The sequence below is a fragment of the Tetrao urogallus genome (assembly GCF_951394365.1).
Source record: "Tetrao urogallus genome assembly, chromosome: 20".
Lineage (NCBI taxonomy): Eukaryota > Metazoa > Chordata > Aves > Galliformes > Phasianidae > Tetrao > Tetrao urogallus.
In genome coordinates this window covers 5,901,099-5,918,356 of record NC_136833.1, presented here as the reverse complement: position 1 = coordinate 5,918,356, position 17,258 = coordinate 5,901,099, and the positions used below count along the sequence as shown (strand labels likewise).

General features: G+C 45.4%; 2 protein-coding genes across 2 annotated transcripts; one reads left to right on the top strand and one right to left on the bottom strand.

Annotated features, from left to right (window-relative positions):
- Positions 1 to 698: 698 nt before the first annotated feature.
- On the bottom strand, positions 699 to 10,759 carry SLC13A2 (solute carrier family 13 member 2; the record flags this gene model as incomplete). The annotated part of the gene is made up of 12 exons (XM_079545073.1): positions 699 to 824; positions 1,582 to 1,719; positions 2,652 to 2,813; positions 3,284 to 3,405; positions 4,048 to 4,133; positions 4,489 to 4,710; positions 5,583 to 5,705; positions 5,916 to 6,096; positions 6,763 to 6,989; positions 7,648 to 7,784; positions 8,097 to 8,225; positions 10,658 to 10,759. 12 exons carry the CDS (start codon positions 10,757 to 10,759, stop codon positions 699 to 701), a joined length of 1,755 nt encoding a protein of 584 aa, XP_079401199.1.
- A 1,854-nt stretch (positions 10,760 to 12,613) lies between these two features.
- On the top strand, positions 12,614 to 15,900 carry SLC46A1 (solute carrier family 46 member 1; the record flags this gene model as incomplete). Its single annotated transcript, XM_079545182.1, has 5 exons — positions 12,614 to 12,865; positions 12,949 to 13,801; positions 14,082 to 14,165; positions 15,015 to 15,171; positions 15,825 to 15,900. The coding sequence occupies 5 exons, from the start codon at positions 12,614 to 12,616 to the stop codon at positions 15,898 to 15,900; spliced, it is 1,422 nt and encodes a 473-aa protein (XP_079401308.1).
- Between the last annotated feature and the right edge of the window lie 1,358 nt (positions 15,901 to 17,258).

The following is a 17,258-nucleotide window of genomic DNA, read 5'->3' as shown; positions in this document are numbered from 1 at the left end:
TTGTACATGAGCATAAAAAACAGCAGCCTTTAATTAATCATATACACTTTAGGACACAAGGTCCTTCTCAGGGGAATATTTCTATTCCTGCCATGACATTGCAGACTGTAATGCTGCTTAAATAACAACGGGATGGATGTTTCAGGATAAAAGCAGTCCTCTACGTTCAGAACAGAGTAGGCTGTAAATATATACATTTCAAAGTCATAGGATAGGCTGACAGCAAGTGATTTATCTCTTGCCCACAGAGTATAAGACATTATGTACATATGGAACATATACACTGGTGCCTGTAGGTGAATATTCACATTAGTGCTGATACACAAACACAGGCATGAAGTCAGTGCACAGAGTCTCTCTCCACTCTTTCATATACACAGTTCTTTCTCATTCACTGCAGGTTTAGGACTTCACATGCAGAGCCTGAAAAACAGTGTAGTACTTGGAGAAGATGCTCCCCTGCACAGGCAGAAAGTCTGAAGACACCTGGAACAGCTGAAAGGCAGGAGGTTGAAAGGCCTCACCTTATCAGCGGAAAGGCCTCACCTTATCAATGGGTTGATCTTCCCCATAGATAGCAAGTCCTTTTGCACAGAATAGAGCTGTCTCTTAGCCACTGCCTCAGCAAAGCTTGGGTCAGTGATGGGTTTGCTCATGTTACGGTCCTAATAGGTGCAGTTCTTGGTTCCCTTGTGTCACTAACAATACGTTGAGTTTGCCCAAGATGGGTAGGTATTCAGCTTGAACAAGGATGAAGCCCAGGTGTTGATGGCCAGATTTATTGTCAGAACGCCCAAGATGTTGAGTACAAATCCAGCTTTGGCCTGGAATTACAAAGCAAAAATGTTATTAATTGAACTGAATGCTCTTCTTCCTTCCACGCTGATTAGGTTTGTCTTATGTTTAGTTTTTCTGGCTTCCCTCTTTGGCTCCTTCAGACCTCCATCAAATTACATTTAAACTGGTTTCGTTCACAAGATACAGTCTGTAGAATGGAAATTGGGTTTCCACTGGATAGAGCTGTTAAGCTAGAAGTCCTGAAATCCTTTCCATCTGCCTGTGTAGAACCTTCTCCTCTGACCTGGTATTGGTATCTGGTGTTATATATTGGAGAAGTTACCTAGAGACAAGACATCCCTGTCCATCTTTCTTTGTCATACTGAGATCGGGCATCAGGGCAGGCTTGTGAGAGGTGCAGGCTTTGCCTTGGTCACTGCAGAAGGATCATACAGAGTGCACACCTCGACATCCCTGATCGTATCTACATGTGGGCTTTTGGAACAGATACACATTGCCACTTCTGGCTGCCACTGGAACATCTTCAAGAGGTCTTGAATATTTTCTTAAAGCTCGATACCTTCTTGATAAGGCTGTAAATGTACACTTTATAAGTATATAAAGCTGGACCCCATATATATAGAAGGACCATTAATTAATTCAGACATTTATATTTGCCTTTCCATTTGACGTCAGAAGGGTGAGTTTTCTAACACTCTTTCAAGAAGAACCAATATTGGGGTGGGAGGGGGAAAGAGGTCAAAACTAGTGATGAAAATGATGATAAGAATGTGTTTTTCTCACCATGTCTATAACCTTGAGATGTCCGTATGAGAAGACAATGGCGTTGGGGGGGGTGGCCACTGGGAGCATGAATGCCAACGATGCCGAAAGTGTACAGGGCAGCATGACATAGAGTGGATTGAGGCAGATAGATTGAGCCTAGGCAAGAAGGGAGAGCACGGGTGATGGTTTTGATACACAGAAATGCACAGAAACCTTTTGGCAGAATATTAATTGCGTTTGTCCATGCCAGAAATCGTTTCTTTCTCACAAATGTTGTAACCACTCATACGTTGGGTCTGCTTTAGCAACTTCTACTCAACATCTTTGTGCAGCAGCAGCAAGAATTGGTTTTGGGGTCAATGCTTTGTGTTCCTGATTGTGGATTTTGAATCACTGCTAAGGTATAAATTAATAATAACGACTGCATTAGACTCAAAATCCAGGAAAGAGTATAAAGGGCCTTCAAACAGATTGTGAGCAAAACTAAATTATCGGGGGAAACTCTGAAGGTGAATGGGTCATCTCAAGGATTATTGGAGTCTCTGTCCTATGCAAAAAAAGGTTTTGGTGGTTCTTACTCCAATGTCAATCTGGAGCCACCATTTCATACTGCAGAATGGCATCTATCATTGCAACAGGAGTTTCCTGGGGAAATTCTGAATTAGGTCACAGAGTTTGACTAATGCTATCGTCTTTGGACTTCTGGAAGGCCAGTGGTTGGAGTGAAATACAGTAATGGAATGTTACAGGGAAACAAATGCTGCTGCTGCTGCTCTCTGTGCAGAACAAATAGGAAAAAACGAGTACAGCTGGCAGTGACCTCATGGGGTTATTTAGGCCAGAAGGCAAAATCTACTATGCCCATGAGTTTAATCCTTTTACTTTTCCCATCAATGATTTTAGGAAGGTCGAGCTGAGCGCACAGTGTGTGTGAATTTATAAGCATTCACATACATATGTATTTATTTAAAGTCTTGCCTCCTGATCAGATTACATGAGCCAGAGCTTGGCGGTGTCAGCCAGCCACCTCTCACCACTGAGCACTCTGCTGCCTGAAAGCTGCCTTTACAAGGGCATTTTGAACTCACCATTGAAGCCAGGATAGGGAGAAAGAGGGTGGTGGTGGCCACGTTGCTGGCACACTCAGTGAAAGTAGCAATAAGGAGACACAACACGAACGCAATGGCTGGATGAGGGATGTGCTCCAGAGGAGTCAGTTTGGTACCCAACCATCCGGACAGACCGGATTCCTGTAACAGAGGAAAAATGCCTGTCAGGATAGCAGGCTGAAGAAGAACTACCCGTATCACAGTCCAACCATGTTTCCCTCATCAGTTCTACCCTATGGAATTTCTCATACAAACTTCTTTCTGTAGAAATGTGTGTGGAGGCTGTAAGGACTGTGCGGGAGACACATCCTGGAAGTGTTACCTTCTGCTTGCCACACTGATTAAATTGCATTTAATAGAGTCTTTGGTGTAATGGAGTATTTCCTTAATCACCAGTCTTCTAGAAACAGTTAATTGTGCTGCTGTGCTGCACTGTGTTGTTGGCGTGGGCTACATCTCTTCTCATCATAGGACTGCTCCTAAGGATGAAATCTGTCCGACCGCCACGTGTGTTTGGTGCTCCCAGCGTGCCCTCTTGTGTTCTGGGAGAGCATATGTGAAAAGCAGAGGAGAAAACACCCACAGAGAGCAGGTAAGCAGAGGGGTGTTACCTCGCTGCCTTTGGCCAAGGCAAAGCCACCTCCCAGCAGGAGCACGATGTTCCATGGCATTTTCTCGTGAACTACTTTCCAGTTCAGGAGAGCTGGAGGTGCTCGGATCTTTGTCTTGCTGCCTACAATCCCAACAAGAATTGGTTGTATATTATATTCTCCCAAGAAAGAGGTACTTGTCAGTGAGAAGTAGGCTTAGCTGGAATACGAGGACATTTCTGTCAGCAAGATCAGCGTGGCTTTGGGATAGTCACCGAAAGTGAGTGAGGAGATTTTAAAACTTGATGTGCAAAAGTATTAATGAATAACCTGCAATTGCTTCAGAAAGCAAAGTAGAGTAGATGAAAAGTAAGAGTGGGTTAGGGGAATGGCAACGTATCCAGAGAATGGCCTCTTCTCCCAAGCAATTAGTGATAGGATGAGAGGTAATGGCCTCAGGTTGCACTGGGGATGGTTCAGGTTGGATATGAGGAAACGTTTCTCCAAAAGAGTGGTGCTGCAGTGGCACAGCTGCACTGGGAGACTGAAAGTCCCCATCCCTGGAGGTGTCAGAACCGTGGGGATGTGGCACTGAGGAACGTGGTCAGTGGGCATGGCGGGGTTGGACTTGGAGATCTGAGAGATCTGATCTTTTCATGGGACGTATGCCTAAAGCATAAAACTATAACTATACTGGAAGAGCAATTTGAAATTTCGTTAGTGAATCTAAAATATAAGGTTTCCAGCATAGTTATTCTGGCAGTTGATGCCTTCAGTAAGCTTACCTGTCTGCTTCTGGATAGAGAATTCGGAAGGGATGATGAACAGCAACAGTGAAATGAAGATGGCAACTGTCGCATCAGTGACAAAGCTGCAATGGATCAGTCAGAAAATTGGTGGTGTTTTAGGTGCATAAGGAACTGAAGAAACTGAATAATGCAATAACAAGTGCAAATTTTACTTCTAAACTTGGTATGATCATGGAAGATCCCGAATGGGAAGGGACCCTTAAGGATCATCAAGTCCAAATCCTGATGCCACACAGGACTACCCAAAATAACGCTACTGATAGATGTTACTGTGTTCATTCACAGCCTAGGCCAGGATACATAAGCAGGGAATCCTCGTTAAAGATCATCTGGGAAGAGAAAAGCTAGGCTATGCTTTATAATTCAGTTGTTTCCTGATACAATTTTGCTCAGAGCAAGGAGGAGAGGTGATGGTACCTCGTATCGTTTTTGTTGAAGAGAACTGTTGCCCAGCCAGGTATGAAACCAGGGTCTCTTGTAAACCAGAGCAGTACCAGCAGGATGAAGAGGACCAGGACTGCAATCTCTGCAAATTTCATGGACCCCAATTTCTTGTTCTCGTCCTTGATAATTTGATAGGCCTGTTTCTCCTTGGTCTTTGCAGAGGGATCTCTCACACAACCAAAATTCTTCTGAAAACTAGAAAAAAAAATGGGCAAGAAATATCAAAGAAATTTGCCAGATGTCTTAAGAGTTGAGAATCTGGACTTTGTAACTCAGACACATTGTATTACATATATATATGTGTGTGTGTTAATATAAATTACATATATAATGTTGTGGCATCAGCAGCCACAGATGTAGATGATAACTGTGTTGTATTCTGTGCTGCCAAGATTAAAAAAAAAACCCAAAAACTTTCCTGTCCCTAAAACCTCATTGTCAGAGTGTGATACACACAGGGTAATAATGACAAGAACAGTGTGACTGGCACTGTGTGATCACCAGGAAGCAAGTTTTTAAAATTACAGAAAAGGAGGACTTACAAATAGGACCTTGAGGAGTGAGACAGCATTTCAGGTATTGAGAAAGCTCTTTCCAGTTGAAAGAGGTTAATGCCAAAGTGGTGGTCCAAGTGTCACATTGGCAATGAAAGCTGTTTGCATGGGGTGTTGACACAATGCTAATCCTGCAGCTCTGCACGACTTTCATCAGGAGGGAATTTACCAGCTCTATGCAGAAATCAATTTCCTGGTTTGAAGCACAGCAATCTTCTAGGACATGAAAGCAATGCAGCAGAACAGGTTGTGTGCAGATGGAGCTCCTTGTTTCCAGCTATGGAGTGTACTTTGCTGGGATTTCATCAGGTTATTGGAAAAAACAATTGCAGTATTTCAACAGATACTCAGTGTGCAGTGCTGCTGGTCTCTGTTGTATCTGAATGCTTCTCTACTTGGTGTGTAAACATCAAGCATAGGCTTATCAGTGGAAGAATCACTCGTGGTACGGTATGTAATGAGTACTTAATAACAGACCTGTGCTCTGTGCTCTAGTATGAGAAGGGTACTTACTTGAAGCCCAAGTACAGAATTTGCAGCCAAATCCAGGCCAAAACCAGCAACAGAACCATGGTGGGAAAAGCAAAAGAGAACCAAGAGGCAAAGTTGATGACGTTGTCATTGTTGGGAAAGATCCTGCAAAATGTAGAGGGCTGTCAGCATCCCAAACTCTGCAGTCTCTTCTGTATTCAAAAACAGGAGGTGTTTTGAGGCTCCCCAAGGAAGAGAAGCCAACTTCCCTGCAGTTAGCAAACTGATATTTTCCTTCTGTGTATGAACTAGAAGTCAGCTGGAGCAGAAAGATGCATCTTAATGGATGTGTATTCCAAATCCAACCAGACTTACTCATCAACTTGTCCCTTCAGCACCAGATTTGGTGTTGTCCCAGTCAGAGTTGCAATCCCTCCAATACTGGCTGCGTAACAAATGGAGAGAGACATTCCCTTGCAGAGTTTCTTGTGCTTCTCGTCTATAGGGTGTTCACTTTTCTCTTTGCCTTCCTCAACTGCCAGGACGTGGTTATTGCCTAGGTCCCAAGATAGGAACGAGGGAGGTTAGAGAAGCTACATTGGGTAGGAAAAGATCTTCTGTCTGTAAAATTCTGTAATTGAAGGCTAAGACACAATGGACTCAGAGCTGAAGGAGCCAAATTTCCTTGTTTTAGGAGGCTGGCATTGTTAAATCTTTGACATTCTGTCAATTTTTACTGGTTGTCGGTGAAAATAACCATTTTTCAGGAGAAGTTGATGTGATGAAGTCTGAAGAGAGATTGTTGTGTGATTATGTATCTTTGGATTAGAGAGATCATTCTTTGGATTAGAAAGATCATTTTAATCTCTAACCTTCAGGCATGAAATAGGCCAGAATCTGTCCCTCAGATGGACTGCTGTCTGACGAGTTACACAGCAGATTACAGTGGAGCTAACATAATATATGAGGAAATATCAAACCTCATGTGAGGTCTTCAGCTAAAGCAGTGCTTATACGTGTTGTTTTATTGAGCTATTGACCTTCATCCAAGTCAGTAGAACTTACTGTGCCTTTGATTCATGGAAGAGCCTCACGACTGCTGCAAGATCAGTCAGGATGCTTTAGGTAAATTCTTTTCCAGAATTTAGGAGCAACGACTGTGCCAGTGAAAAGGCATCAGGACATCCCATCCCAAAGAGAAAAATGCCCAGAGCCCATTCACCTTTTTCCTCCGTTTCTTTGAAGCTGTTTGATTTTGTTGGCTCTTCCTGCAGTTCAAAGGCCTTGTTGTCATTCTCAAGCACTTGGTTGGGTGCCTCAGATCCCATTCCTGACTGGTGCAACTGATCCAGAACCGCCTGTGCAATGGGCACCATCATGGCAGTGGTGGCTGTGTTGCTGATCCACATGGACAGGAATGCAGTCACGAGCATGAAACCCATCAGAAGGCTGAAACAAACAGGTTTGAAGAAGCTGGGTCAGAACTCAGGGCTTCCATGCCCTTTTCTGTTACAAAGCTCTGTTTACAAATGCAAGGTTTGGAAAATGCCCAGCAATCAGTTTAAACAATAAGGAAAATGATCTTTCTTTTTTTTTTTTTTTTTTGTAGATTTATCCAACCTCTATCATTTAAGAGTCTCTTCTTACTCATATAAAATTCTAATCCTTGTTGCAGTATTACTCTGTTATTTGTCTCAAAATTATTCTTTAGATGAGATGTAGATTATACATCAGATGAAATGGGTTTTATCTTATATGCATTTTCATTCTATTGCTTTGTAATTTCCTTCTGTATTCCCTCTTCTTATGATCTGGGACAAATTAAATAGAGTAACGTGGCCTCTGCGTGGCTTAAAGCTCCAGTCTGGCAAACAGTTATTCTTTCCAAAACAAGCATCCCCCCATTTTCTCTTCTCCTTGCACTCAATATAGCATTTATAGAGTCGATATCTTCTATATTTCAGCCAAAGACTCCTGACTGTCAAAAGCTGTGCTCCTGCCCAAGCCCAGTAGCACCCCTGACTTCAGAATTGATTTCAGGCAGCGCTGACAAGAAGTAATGCCATGAAATCTTCTATCCCACATCGTTTTTGTGGCTGTTACTCACAGGGCTGGTCTGACACCAGTGATGAGCAAGACCCGCAGAGCAACGCGCTTGTGTAGGTTCCAGTTCTCAATAGCAATGGCCATCAGCAGTCCCCCAATAAAAAGCATATTGCTGTCCTTCAGATACTCCCTGCAGACCTACAATAAGGAGCAAGGGGGAGAGAACAGTGATAAGAAACCATTAGATAGAAAGAAGGTGTTTTCTCGGGGGGGGCCTTGTCCCAAAGTCATTAGTATGCTAACTATAGGTTGCATCTGATTAATGAATCTGCTTCAATTTCAGATTAGCAGCTCCGCTGTGGGCACGAGCAGGCTCTATCCCATAAACAGAGTACATTTTCTGCATAACATTGGTGCAGTGCTTTCCTCTTTGATCTGCACTCTGGAAATCCCACCCAAATAAGAGATGGCCATTAGAAACCAACATCAGACGAGACCCCAGTCTCTTACTGCTGTCGAATCCATGATGTTCATCATTGGGAAGAGCAGGACGGGAAGGAGTGCTGTGACAGCCAACGGCAAAGCTTCCGTGCACCACAGCAGTGCCATCAGGATGATAACATACCCACATTGGGCCTCCTGAAAGAAGGGAGTGCAGGCAGTCAGAATGGGCTCTACACCTCACTTATGCTCTGAGAAGGCAACAGCCCGTTGTTATACGCATTGCCTGATAAAGGGATTTGGGAAAAGGTTGTTTTCTGTCTTTTCCTCCCATCTGTCCCCCTAACTGCAGATCCTAACCCAGTGACAGAGTACTCAATGACCTTGTCACAACTATAGGGAGAGACTGGGACCTTTGATGGGAGAAGACAAGAAATAGATGACTTTGAACCTTTTATGATAAGATAAGGGATTGGCAGTCCCTGCACAGATGTCTTGGTTTTGCTGATGCTGGTATTTTCTCTCTCTTTTTTGTTGTTTTTTATTTTATTTTATTTTATTTTATTTTATTTTATTTGTCTTTTGATTCGCAGAAGTAATCTTCAATCTAGTCAAGGTTTCCCCACTTTTTCCTCTGCATAATTCAGGATGTGGCCCTGGTGAACCTCTGGTAGGTTCAGCAGCCTGTGTTCTTTGTACTGGAAATACTGTTATCTATTTTTTAAAATCAGATTTTTAGCTCAGTACAGACTTTGAAATGCTGACAAACTGGTCATGGGTCAGTTTCATCTTCCATTGACTCTGAGTTATTTCTTTGAAGAAAGTACAATCTCATGTTTCGCATTATCTTTTTGGTTTTTTTTTCCTGAGGAAACAGACATGGTTTTGCTGCAGACAACCACTCTAAATTTTATATAAGACTATTTAACTCAGCCTTGGGCACCAGAAGGATTCAAAACGCCACATCACAACATGGCATACTGCTAGGCTGCTGGAAAAAAAAACCATGGGAAAGTGACAGTGCAGGATACAGGGTCTTCCTTAATTTGGAGCTGGCAAAATAATAGGTGCCAGCAGCGGTCAGAGCAAAGGATTTGGGAGAAAAAAGTTGTTGCATGGTCTTGAATTGAGAATGTCCATTCAAAATACACAGAATGGAGAGAATGAATGAAAGCGTACCGATGTTTATTGACTTAAGAATTAGGAAAAGGAGATTGCAAAGGTGATGGCTTGAGTACAGAGGTTTAAACCAAGGAAGGTTGAATGGATGGAGGGAAGCGATCTTGGTGGCACATTACCAGGGATGGAAGAGTAATACTGCCAGAGAATCCTGAAGAGATTTAAGGCCTTTTAAGCCTTATCTTGAATGAGAGTGGCAGTAACCTTAACTATTGGTTCTGTCAAGCTCTGAAGACAGTTTCCCACTTTGATGGTCCCTTTTCTCCCTTATTTTGTTGTTATGAAGGTGCACCCATGGATGGCACCAATTGGAAACACCGACTGACAAAACCAAGGGCTTATGGTCTGGTAACAGCAACCCCAGGAAGAGATGAAAAACAACGCTCCCACTTCTGGATACTTCAGAAAGTTTATGATCCAAATCTCTTTTAACTTATTTTAACTTTGGCCTACAGAAAGTTAATTAGCAAAAAAAAAAATTTGTCTGTTATTTTCTGTTTGTCGTTTTAGTAAGCTTTTAAGTGACAGTTTAAGCTGTTTTATTTGCATAGCAAGGGAAGGGGAGGACATGCCTGATCAGTTACTGCATTTCTCCTCCCACCAGAGCCACTCCATTGTTCGTGCTTGCAAACCTCTGGCCCAAGCTTCAGAAACTCTCTGACTCATTGGTCTGATGAAAAAGAATGAGTTCAAAAGGGAAAAAAAATAAGAGCAGTGAGGAAGAAGGGGCTGCAAAAAAAAAAGACAGAGTGAAGAATGGAGAAGAACAGGGAAGGAGACCAGAAGCTGAGGATCAGCGGGGATCAAAGAGAGGAGGTAGGACTTGGCATTCGAAGAGCAGCAGTGATGGGAGAAGGGATTAGGAGTGGAATGAGAGACCTGAAGAGCAGAGGTTAGCTCTGTCTGCATGAGGAGAGCAGGAGAAATGAGAGTGAAGATTAATCCAACTGCTGGCACTCTGCCTGCGCTCAGTGCTGCGTCTGGGTGATCAATGGCTCAGAAATGCCTGCCCTACTGCTACAGGCTTTCACAGCTTACTTCTTCAGAAGGAATGTTCAGCATTCTGTCATACGAAACGTGACATTTTAAAATTTTAAATCTTTTTTTTTTTGGAAGTTTATTATGGAAATAATGATAGGAAGAGTGAAACACGTTGCATTGTTTTCCCGATGTAACAGAGTTCCTTATCTGAGTGTGAGAGGTGACTCTTTTACCTGGCAGCAATGATGAGAAAAAAAATACCCAACTCTGAAAGGGGACGTGAATGGGATAATGTTAGATCAGAAAGCAGTTTGGAATTGATCCTTAGAAGGTAAATTAGATGCATGGGTCCCTTCCAGCTCTGGATATGCTGTGATTTTATGAAGAGCCTGTAAGAATTTGCACGTTCTCTTCCAAGGATCGTCCCTAAGGACAGATTTGCTCTCAAATACAGCGTAAAAGGTCCTTACCTTGCTAGGAACAGCCAGAGGCAGTGGTAAGAAGAGAAGGGGCACCAGGATGATGACCAGGTATTTCCTGAAGGCAAGAAGCAGCTGCCAGCAGGGAGCCATGGTGGAGCTGCCCAGTGCTGAAAGGCCCAGCGCTGCTCCCGGGGACTATATAAACACAGAGCAGCATTAAACATTGACCTCTGGCAGCTGGGTGTTGTTTTTGGATGTAATCAGAGAAAGAAGGAAGAGAACAAAGAAGGGAGGGGACAGCAAAAGAGTGTCAGATCAAGAACTTTCTTACAACAGCCTTTCTGATAACCAGTAAATCCGGGAGAAGATTAACTCCTTGCGCCCAAGGTGTTCTTCAAAAGCATCCCGAGAGGTCCTTCGCTTTGTGCAAGTGTTGATCTTTCCTCATGCCTCCTTTCAGTAGGTATCTCCCATAAAAAAAAGCAAAAAGAGCAGACACCTCACAACGATTTTCTTCTACTCTGTTTAAAGGGTGATGGTTCTGGCCACCCAGAACAGATCGGTTATGTTATACGAAATGCCCTGGGTTAAAGAGGGAAAGTAGTAACTCCTTCTGACTTGGCCTGTTGTGTGTGAAGGCACTGGGCAAGGCTTGGCTACAGTGCCAAAAACTGCAAGCATCAGGCGATGGGTTTTTCACCTTTCCTATCTATCAGGTTTTTTAGGCACGGCTGTGGTAGCTCATAGGGCAATTAATACTATTATTATTATTATTATTTAAAGTGAATTTGGAAAACCTGGGAAATTGGTGGCAATTTTGGCCCCAATTGCAAAAAAACTTCCAACAGTGAATTATTTGATTCTGTAAGTAGACAGGAACTGAGTGGAAGCTGTTAGTTCCAAAGGGAGCATCCTGCTAATGACACCTGGGTGTCTTTATTGGGTAGGCCATGCCTGTGTAGCTTTCAGATAATGGTGATGTTTCCACTTCTTTGGTATTAATTGTCACAGCTCTGTTTATGGATTGGTCAAGCTGAGAGAGAAGAGAAGCAAAGACCACGGGTCACCTGATGGTAGCTCCACCAAAAGCTTCTGGTGGGTATTAGGAAAAACTTCTTTTCCAAAGAGTGGTGATGCTTTGGCACAGCTGCCTGGGGAGTGCTGGGATCCCCATCCCTGGAGGTGTTTGAGAGCTGTGGCACTGAGGGAGGTGGGCATGGTGGAGGTGGGCATGGTGGAGGTGGGCTGGGGTTGGACTTGGAGATCTGGGAGGTCTTTTCCAACCTGAATGGTTCTGTGATGCTGTGATTAACACTCCCTCAGTGGTGCTGGAGTGATGTCAGTTTACATTAACTTGGGATTACCCCAGTTTATGTAAACGGGTTAATCTCATACTCTGAATTGTGTTTTTAAAGTGTTGATTTAAAGCACTTGTTCTTTGTTGACAGATCTGGTCTTCGAGGCACCAAACCCTGATTCAGATTGGATAAAAGGAAAAGGTTGTTTAGGATAAGGGCGGTGAGGCATTGGCACATATTGCCCAGCGAGGTGGTGGTGCCCATCCTTGCAGTATCCGGGGTCAGGCTGAAAGGCTCTGAGCACTGATGGAGCTGTGGGTGTCCCTGTGCATTGCAGGCAGTGGGACCAGACGGCCCTTGGGGGTCCCTTCCAACTCCAACCACCCTGTGATCCTATAGAACTAATCAAGCTGATTACACGTTGCTAACTACCCAGTTTCCCATGTTCTAACGTATTTTCCCAGGTTCTTCTGCGTCTAAATGGCAGACTACAGCTCGAAGATCAGCACATCAAGCCGGGACTCGAAATATCTTCAATCACTGCTCAGAAACCCCCAAGCAGGGACCCCCAGCAACGCAAAAAGAGGCACGAAAGACGAAAACCCGCAAAAGCAGCGCTTCCCTCGGATCCTCCCCACTCCCATCTGTGGGGCGGAGCCGGAGGTGGGGCCGCTCTGTCGATCTCTCCGCCCGTTCCTCCGCAGCCATGGCCGCCCCGTCGGAGCCCCCCACCGCCGCTACCCCTCCCGCACCGCCGCCCCCCGCCCGCCGCTGCCTCCCCGCTCTCTCCGTGGAGCCTCTGCTCTTCCTCGCCACGCTGGCTCTCGGTTTGCAGGGCCCGCTGGCCACCCAGTACCTATGGGATCGGCTGGGGGCCGAACGCGGCTACGTGGGCCCCAATGGCAGCAGCCCCGACGGCTGCGGGAACGGCAGCGGAGCCGTCGAGCCGCTGCGGGAGGTGGGGAGCGCTGGGGGATGGCGGCGGGGAGCTGTTGGGATGGCCGTGCCCGCCCCCCCTATCACCGTGCGTTTTTCTTTCAGGAGGTGGAAGCGTCGGTCGCCCATTGGAACCTCTACATCAATCTGGGGGGTTTCTTCGTCGGGCTGTTCTCGGTGACTCTCTTTGGGCCGTGGAGCGACAGCGCGGGCCGGCGGCCGGTGCTGGTACTGCCGGCGGTGGGCATGGCGATGCAGGCGGCCGTGTACCTCCTCGTCATGTACCTGCGGCTGCACGTCGCCTACCTGCTCCTAGGGCGCGTGGTCAGCGGTCTCCTGGGGGATTACAACCTGATCCTGGCCGGCTGCTTCGCCTCCGTAGCCGATAGCAGCGACCAACGCGCCCGCACCTTCCGCGTGGCCATCCTCGAGGCTTGCCTTGGCGTGGCGGGCATGGTGGCCAGCCTTGGTGGTGGCCAGTGGCGTAAAGCTGAGGGTTACATCAACCCCTTCTGGCTGGTGCTTGCCGCCAGCCTCGCTGCTGCCCTTTATGCTGCTCTGTGTCTGCAGGAAACAGTGAAGCAGCAGAGAGCAGCCAAGCTGTTGACTCTCCAACACTACAAGGCTGTCTACAAGCTGTACATGGCCCCGGAAAACCTGAGCTCCAGGAGGAATCTTGCCCTCTACTCGTTGGCTTTCTTTCTTCTTGTCACTGTCCATTTCGGAACCAAAGACCTCTATGTTTTGTATGAACTTGGCTCCCCGCTCTGCTGGGCCTCAGATCTCATTGGGTTCGGCTCAGCTGCCAGCTACCTGGCGTACCTGAGCAGCCTGGGGGGGCTGCGGCTGCTGCAGCTCTGCCTGGAGGACACCTGGGTGGCAGAGATAGGACTCATCTCCAATATTGCTGGGCTGGTGGTGATTTCTCTTGCTACTACAACACCACTGATGTTTACAGGTGACGCAGAGCTCTTAAGTCCTCTCATCTTAGGGGCGTAGCTTGGAAATGCCAGTTGATCATAGAATCACGGAGTCATGGGTTATCCCAAGCTGGAAGGGATCCGTATGGATCATTGAGTCCAACTGACCAACACAGCTTAGCATGCATGATAGGGATGGGTTGATGATTCAACTCTGTGGTCTTGGAGATCTTTTCCAACGTTAATCTATGATTCTATGATTTTAATTCAACACGTCTTCGGCTGAGCTTTCCCTAATGTACCATATCTTGCTTACAGGTTATGGGATTATGTTCCTGTCCATGGCAGCTACTCCAGTTATCAGAGCCAAGCTCTCCAAGCTGGTCAGTGAGACGGAGCAGGGTAAGGAGTTGGCCTTAAGTGCACTTAAGCCGTGTCCCAAAGCACTTGTCTTGGTGGGACATTGAAACCAAACTGCATTGGTAGGTTGGTACTTCCCTAACTCCTTTGTACTCCTGTGCCCATGCATTCACCTTCAAAGCTAGGGTGATGCTCGAAGTTGTCAGTATTTATCCATTTAGGCTCACTGCATTTTCAAGATGAGGACAAAAAATAGAAAGCAAGATGGAAAACATTGCATTCACGCTCGGGAACAGGTCATCCACTCATCAGTTCGTTTCAAAGGGTCTGAGAAGCAAGAGTTAAACGGATTATATAACAAGCGGATATTAGTGATTTCCCTGGCTGTGACTTTTCTCTGTAGATCAGTAACAGTGGGAAGAAACTTAGCGTTGTTAGAGGGTTGTATCATTGACCATGGTGAAAGATCATGGATAATCCTGAGGAAGATGTGTTTGCCTTTCGTCCAGGAATTCATGAGAAAAGCTTGCACTCGGTGTTACACACTGCATGGAAGTGCTTCTGCAGGCAGGGAGGGGGGAAGTGAGGTGGGATAGACCTGAGGGGGACTTGGCAAAATTGGATTTCTTGCATCATTGAAGAATGAAGGTGGTATACACATGATATTTATGATGCTAAGCCTATAAAATGCAGCCCTGTGCTGCACTTAATCTTTAACAAGCGATAAGATATGCCTGGCAGTAAACAGATTTATATAACCCTTTCTGAAGCATTGGTAATCCAGCTGATAGATAACATCCCTGGTCAGCTCCAGTGGTACCATGCCTGGAAATCTCAGTGTTGGTGTTGCTACATGGCTCTCTCACCATTCACATCTTGTCTCTTTTGCAGGTGCACTCTTTGCCTCTGTTGCCTGTGTGGAAGGGCTGTGCTCACTTGTGGCTACAGGGGTGTTCAACTCCCTCTACCCTTCCACCTTGCACTTCATGAGGGGATTCCCCTTTCTTTTTGGAGCCATCGTTCTCTTTATTCCAGCAGCCATCATGGGGTAACTTACTTCGGATTTCTAAACTGCCATAGAAATCGTGGAGTGTAATATAAGAATGATTATTTAGTCTTAGGATAAGGGCTCAGCAAGGCTTCTTTTCAGTTATGCATATGGGAAAGGGTTCAGGGCCCCCATCAGCAGAGATGCAGGTTCATTTCACAGAATAATAGATCATACTGAGGTTGGGAAAGACCTCTAAGATCACCAGGTCCAGTCACCAATCCATCACCACCATGCCCACTAACCATGTCTCTAATTTCCACCCCCTTTTCTTCTGTCATAAGTCCTTGCGATAAACCTATAGCCTGAGAACTGTGCTGGTCCATGCTCAGAGACCTTCCAAGTCTCATTCCACTCTTAGAACAGAATCCAAATTCTGCAGTTGAGTTTGCACATCTTCCTTTATGGAAGAGATGGAGTTCTCATAGGAGTCTCTGTTCAATTGTTTCTCTGCTAATTAAAGTGGAAGTTTTGTCATGATAAGAATTGAATGCCCTGGAAGAGAAAATACATTGAGGTTTGTGGTAGAAGTGCAACAGCTCCTGGCAGGATCATTTTGTTCTGTTCCTTTGAAACTTTAAAGCTGACTTCATTCAGCAAAGTCTCAGTGTGCCTTCACAGCGCTGACTGTTCTTTATTTCTTTCTTTCTTAGGTGGATAGAAATCCAGGACTCCAACCTTCAGTACAGCCACTTCTCAGATGCTTCCTTGTCTCCTGCAGATGGCTGAGTAGCAGCTTAGCAATGAGGAATTGGCCATTCTGGCATTGTCTGTCCATAGACTGCTGTTTGTTCTTCACTTGCAGAGCAGATCAGTGTCTGAGGGACACCTTGGTTGTCCTCACTGATTTTTAAATGCCCAAAAGTTGGAAGTCATGGCTCTGAGAGCCAGGGAAAAGTTGACGTGCAGATGTGAATGTCTGCTTGCTCATTACAGAGAACCCAAGGGACTACTCAAAAGCCAATCGAGAGTAAAAGCAGTGCAAGACCAGTAGTGGTTGGGTTGGGTTTGTCTGGGTTGAGTTTGATTGGGTTGGCTGGGTTTGGTTGGTTGGGTTGGATTGGGTTGAGTTGGGTTTGTTTGGGTTGAAATTGGTTGGGTTTAATTGGTCTGGGTTGGGTTGGGTTGAGTTGAATTGGGTTGAGTTTGGTTTGTAAAGTGACGGTGGGGATGGATAATGAGAGAGAGTTGAATTCTGGCTTAATTGGTATTCTGAGTAGCACAGTGTGCAGCAGCTGAGCTGTTGGTGTGGGTGAGGCCCAGACCAGAGCTTGCAGGGTGAGGCAGCCTGACTGTGTTCTGCTTTAAGAACATCTGTGCTCCAAATCAGTGTGCTGTGATTAAAAGTCATAGGAATGTTGCAGGCCAGTAGTTTTCCATGGGAGTGCTATTGCTGTCCTTGTTCACTGAGATAGCTTTAGCATCACAGTGGAGGTCTAAGGAGAAAATGTGCTAGAAGTGCTTGTTGCTATGAGTGCCAATGGTCTGTCTGCAGCTCACAGCAGCTCAGGTTGGATATTAGGAAATATTTATTCTCTGCGAGAGTGGTGATGCAGTGGCACAGCTGCCCAGGGAGGTGGTTTGGGTGCCGTGAAGATGTGGCACTGAGGAGTGGGTCAATGTGGAAGGATGGGTTGGGGATCTGAGAGAACTTTTCCAACCTGAATGGTCCTGTGATTCTGTGATTGTGAAATCAAATGGCAGAGCCAGAAGCAGTCCTTCCTCATCAGCCCGTGGTGTGTTGGGTTGAGCTGCTAAGGGAACAGTATAAATGTCTTTGGAAGTAAAACTTCTTTTGTGTAAGGGGCACCCATGATTTTTTGCCAGTGACTTCATGTCTGCCCTTCTAGGACATGTTGATGGCAACAAGCAAACCTCCACATGCATGGTATTTGTAATTGTTCTTTTCAAAACATTAACTATATTGCTTCAATCCTATTTTCTTTATGCTGCCATAAACCATCGGTTCTGTGTACACTGCGTTGAACACAGAGTTCTGATGTCTGCAATAATGTGCAATTGCTTAGTGGTCAGATTACTTTCAGAGTGAATAAAACCCCCATTTTCTTTTATGGCTCTTCAAAAGA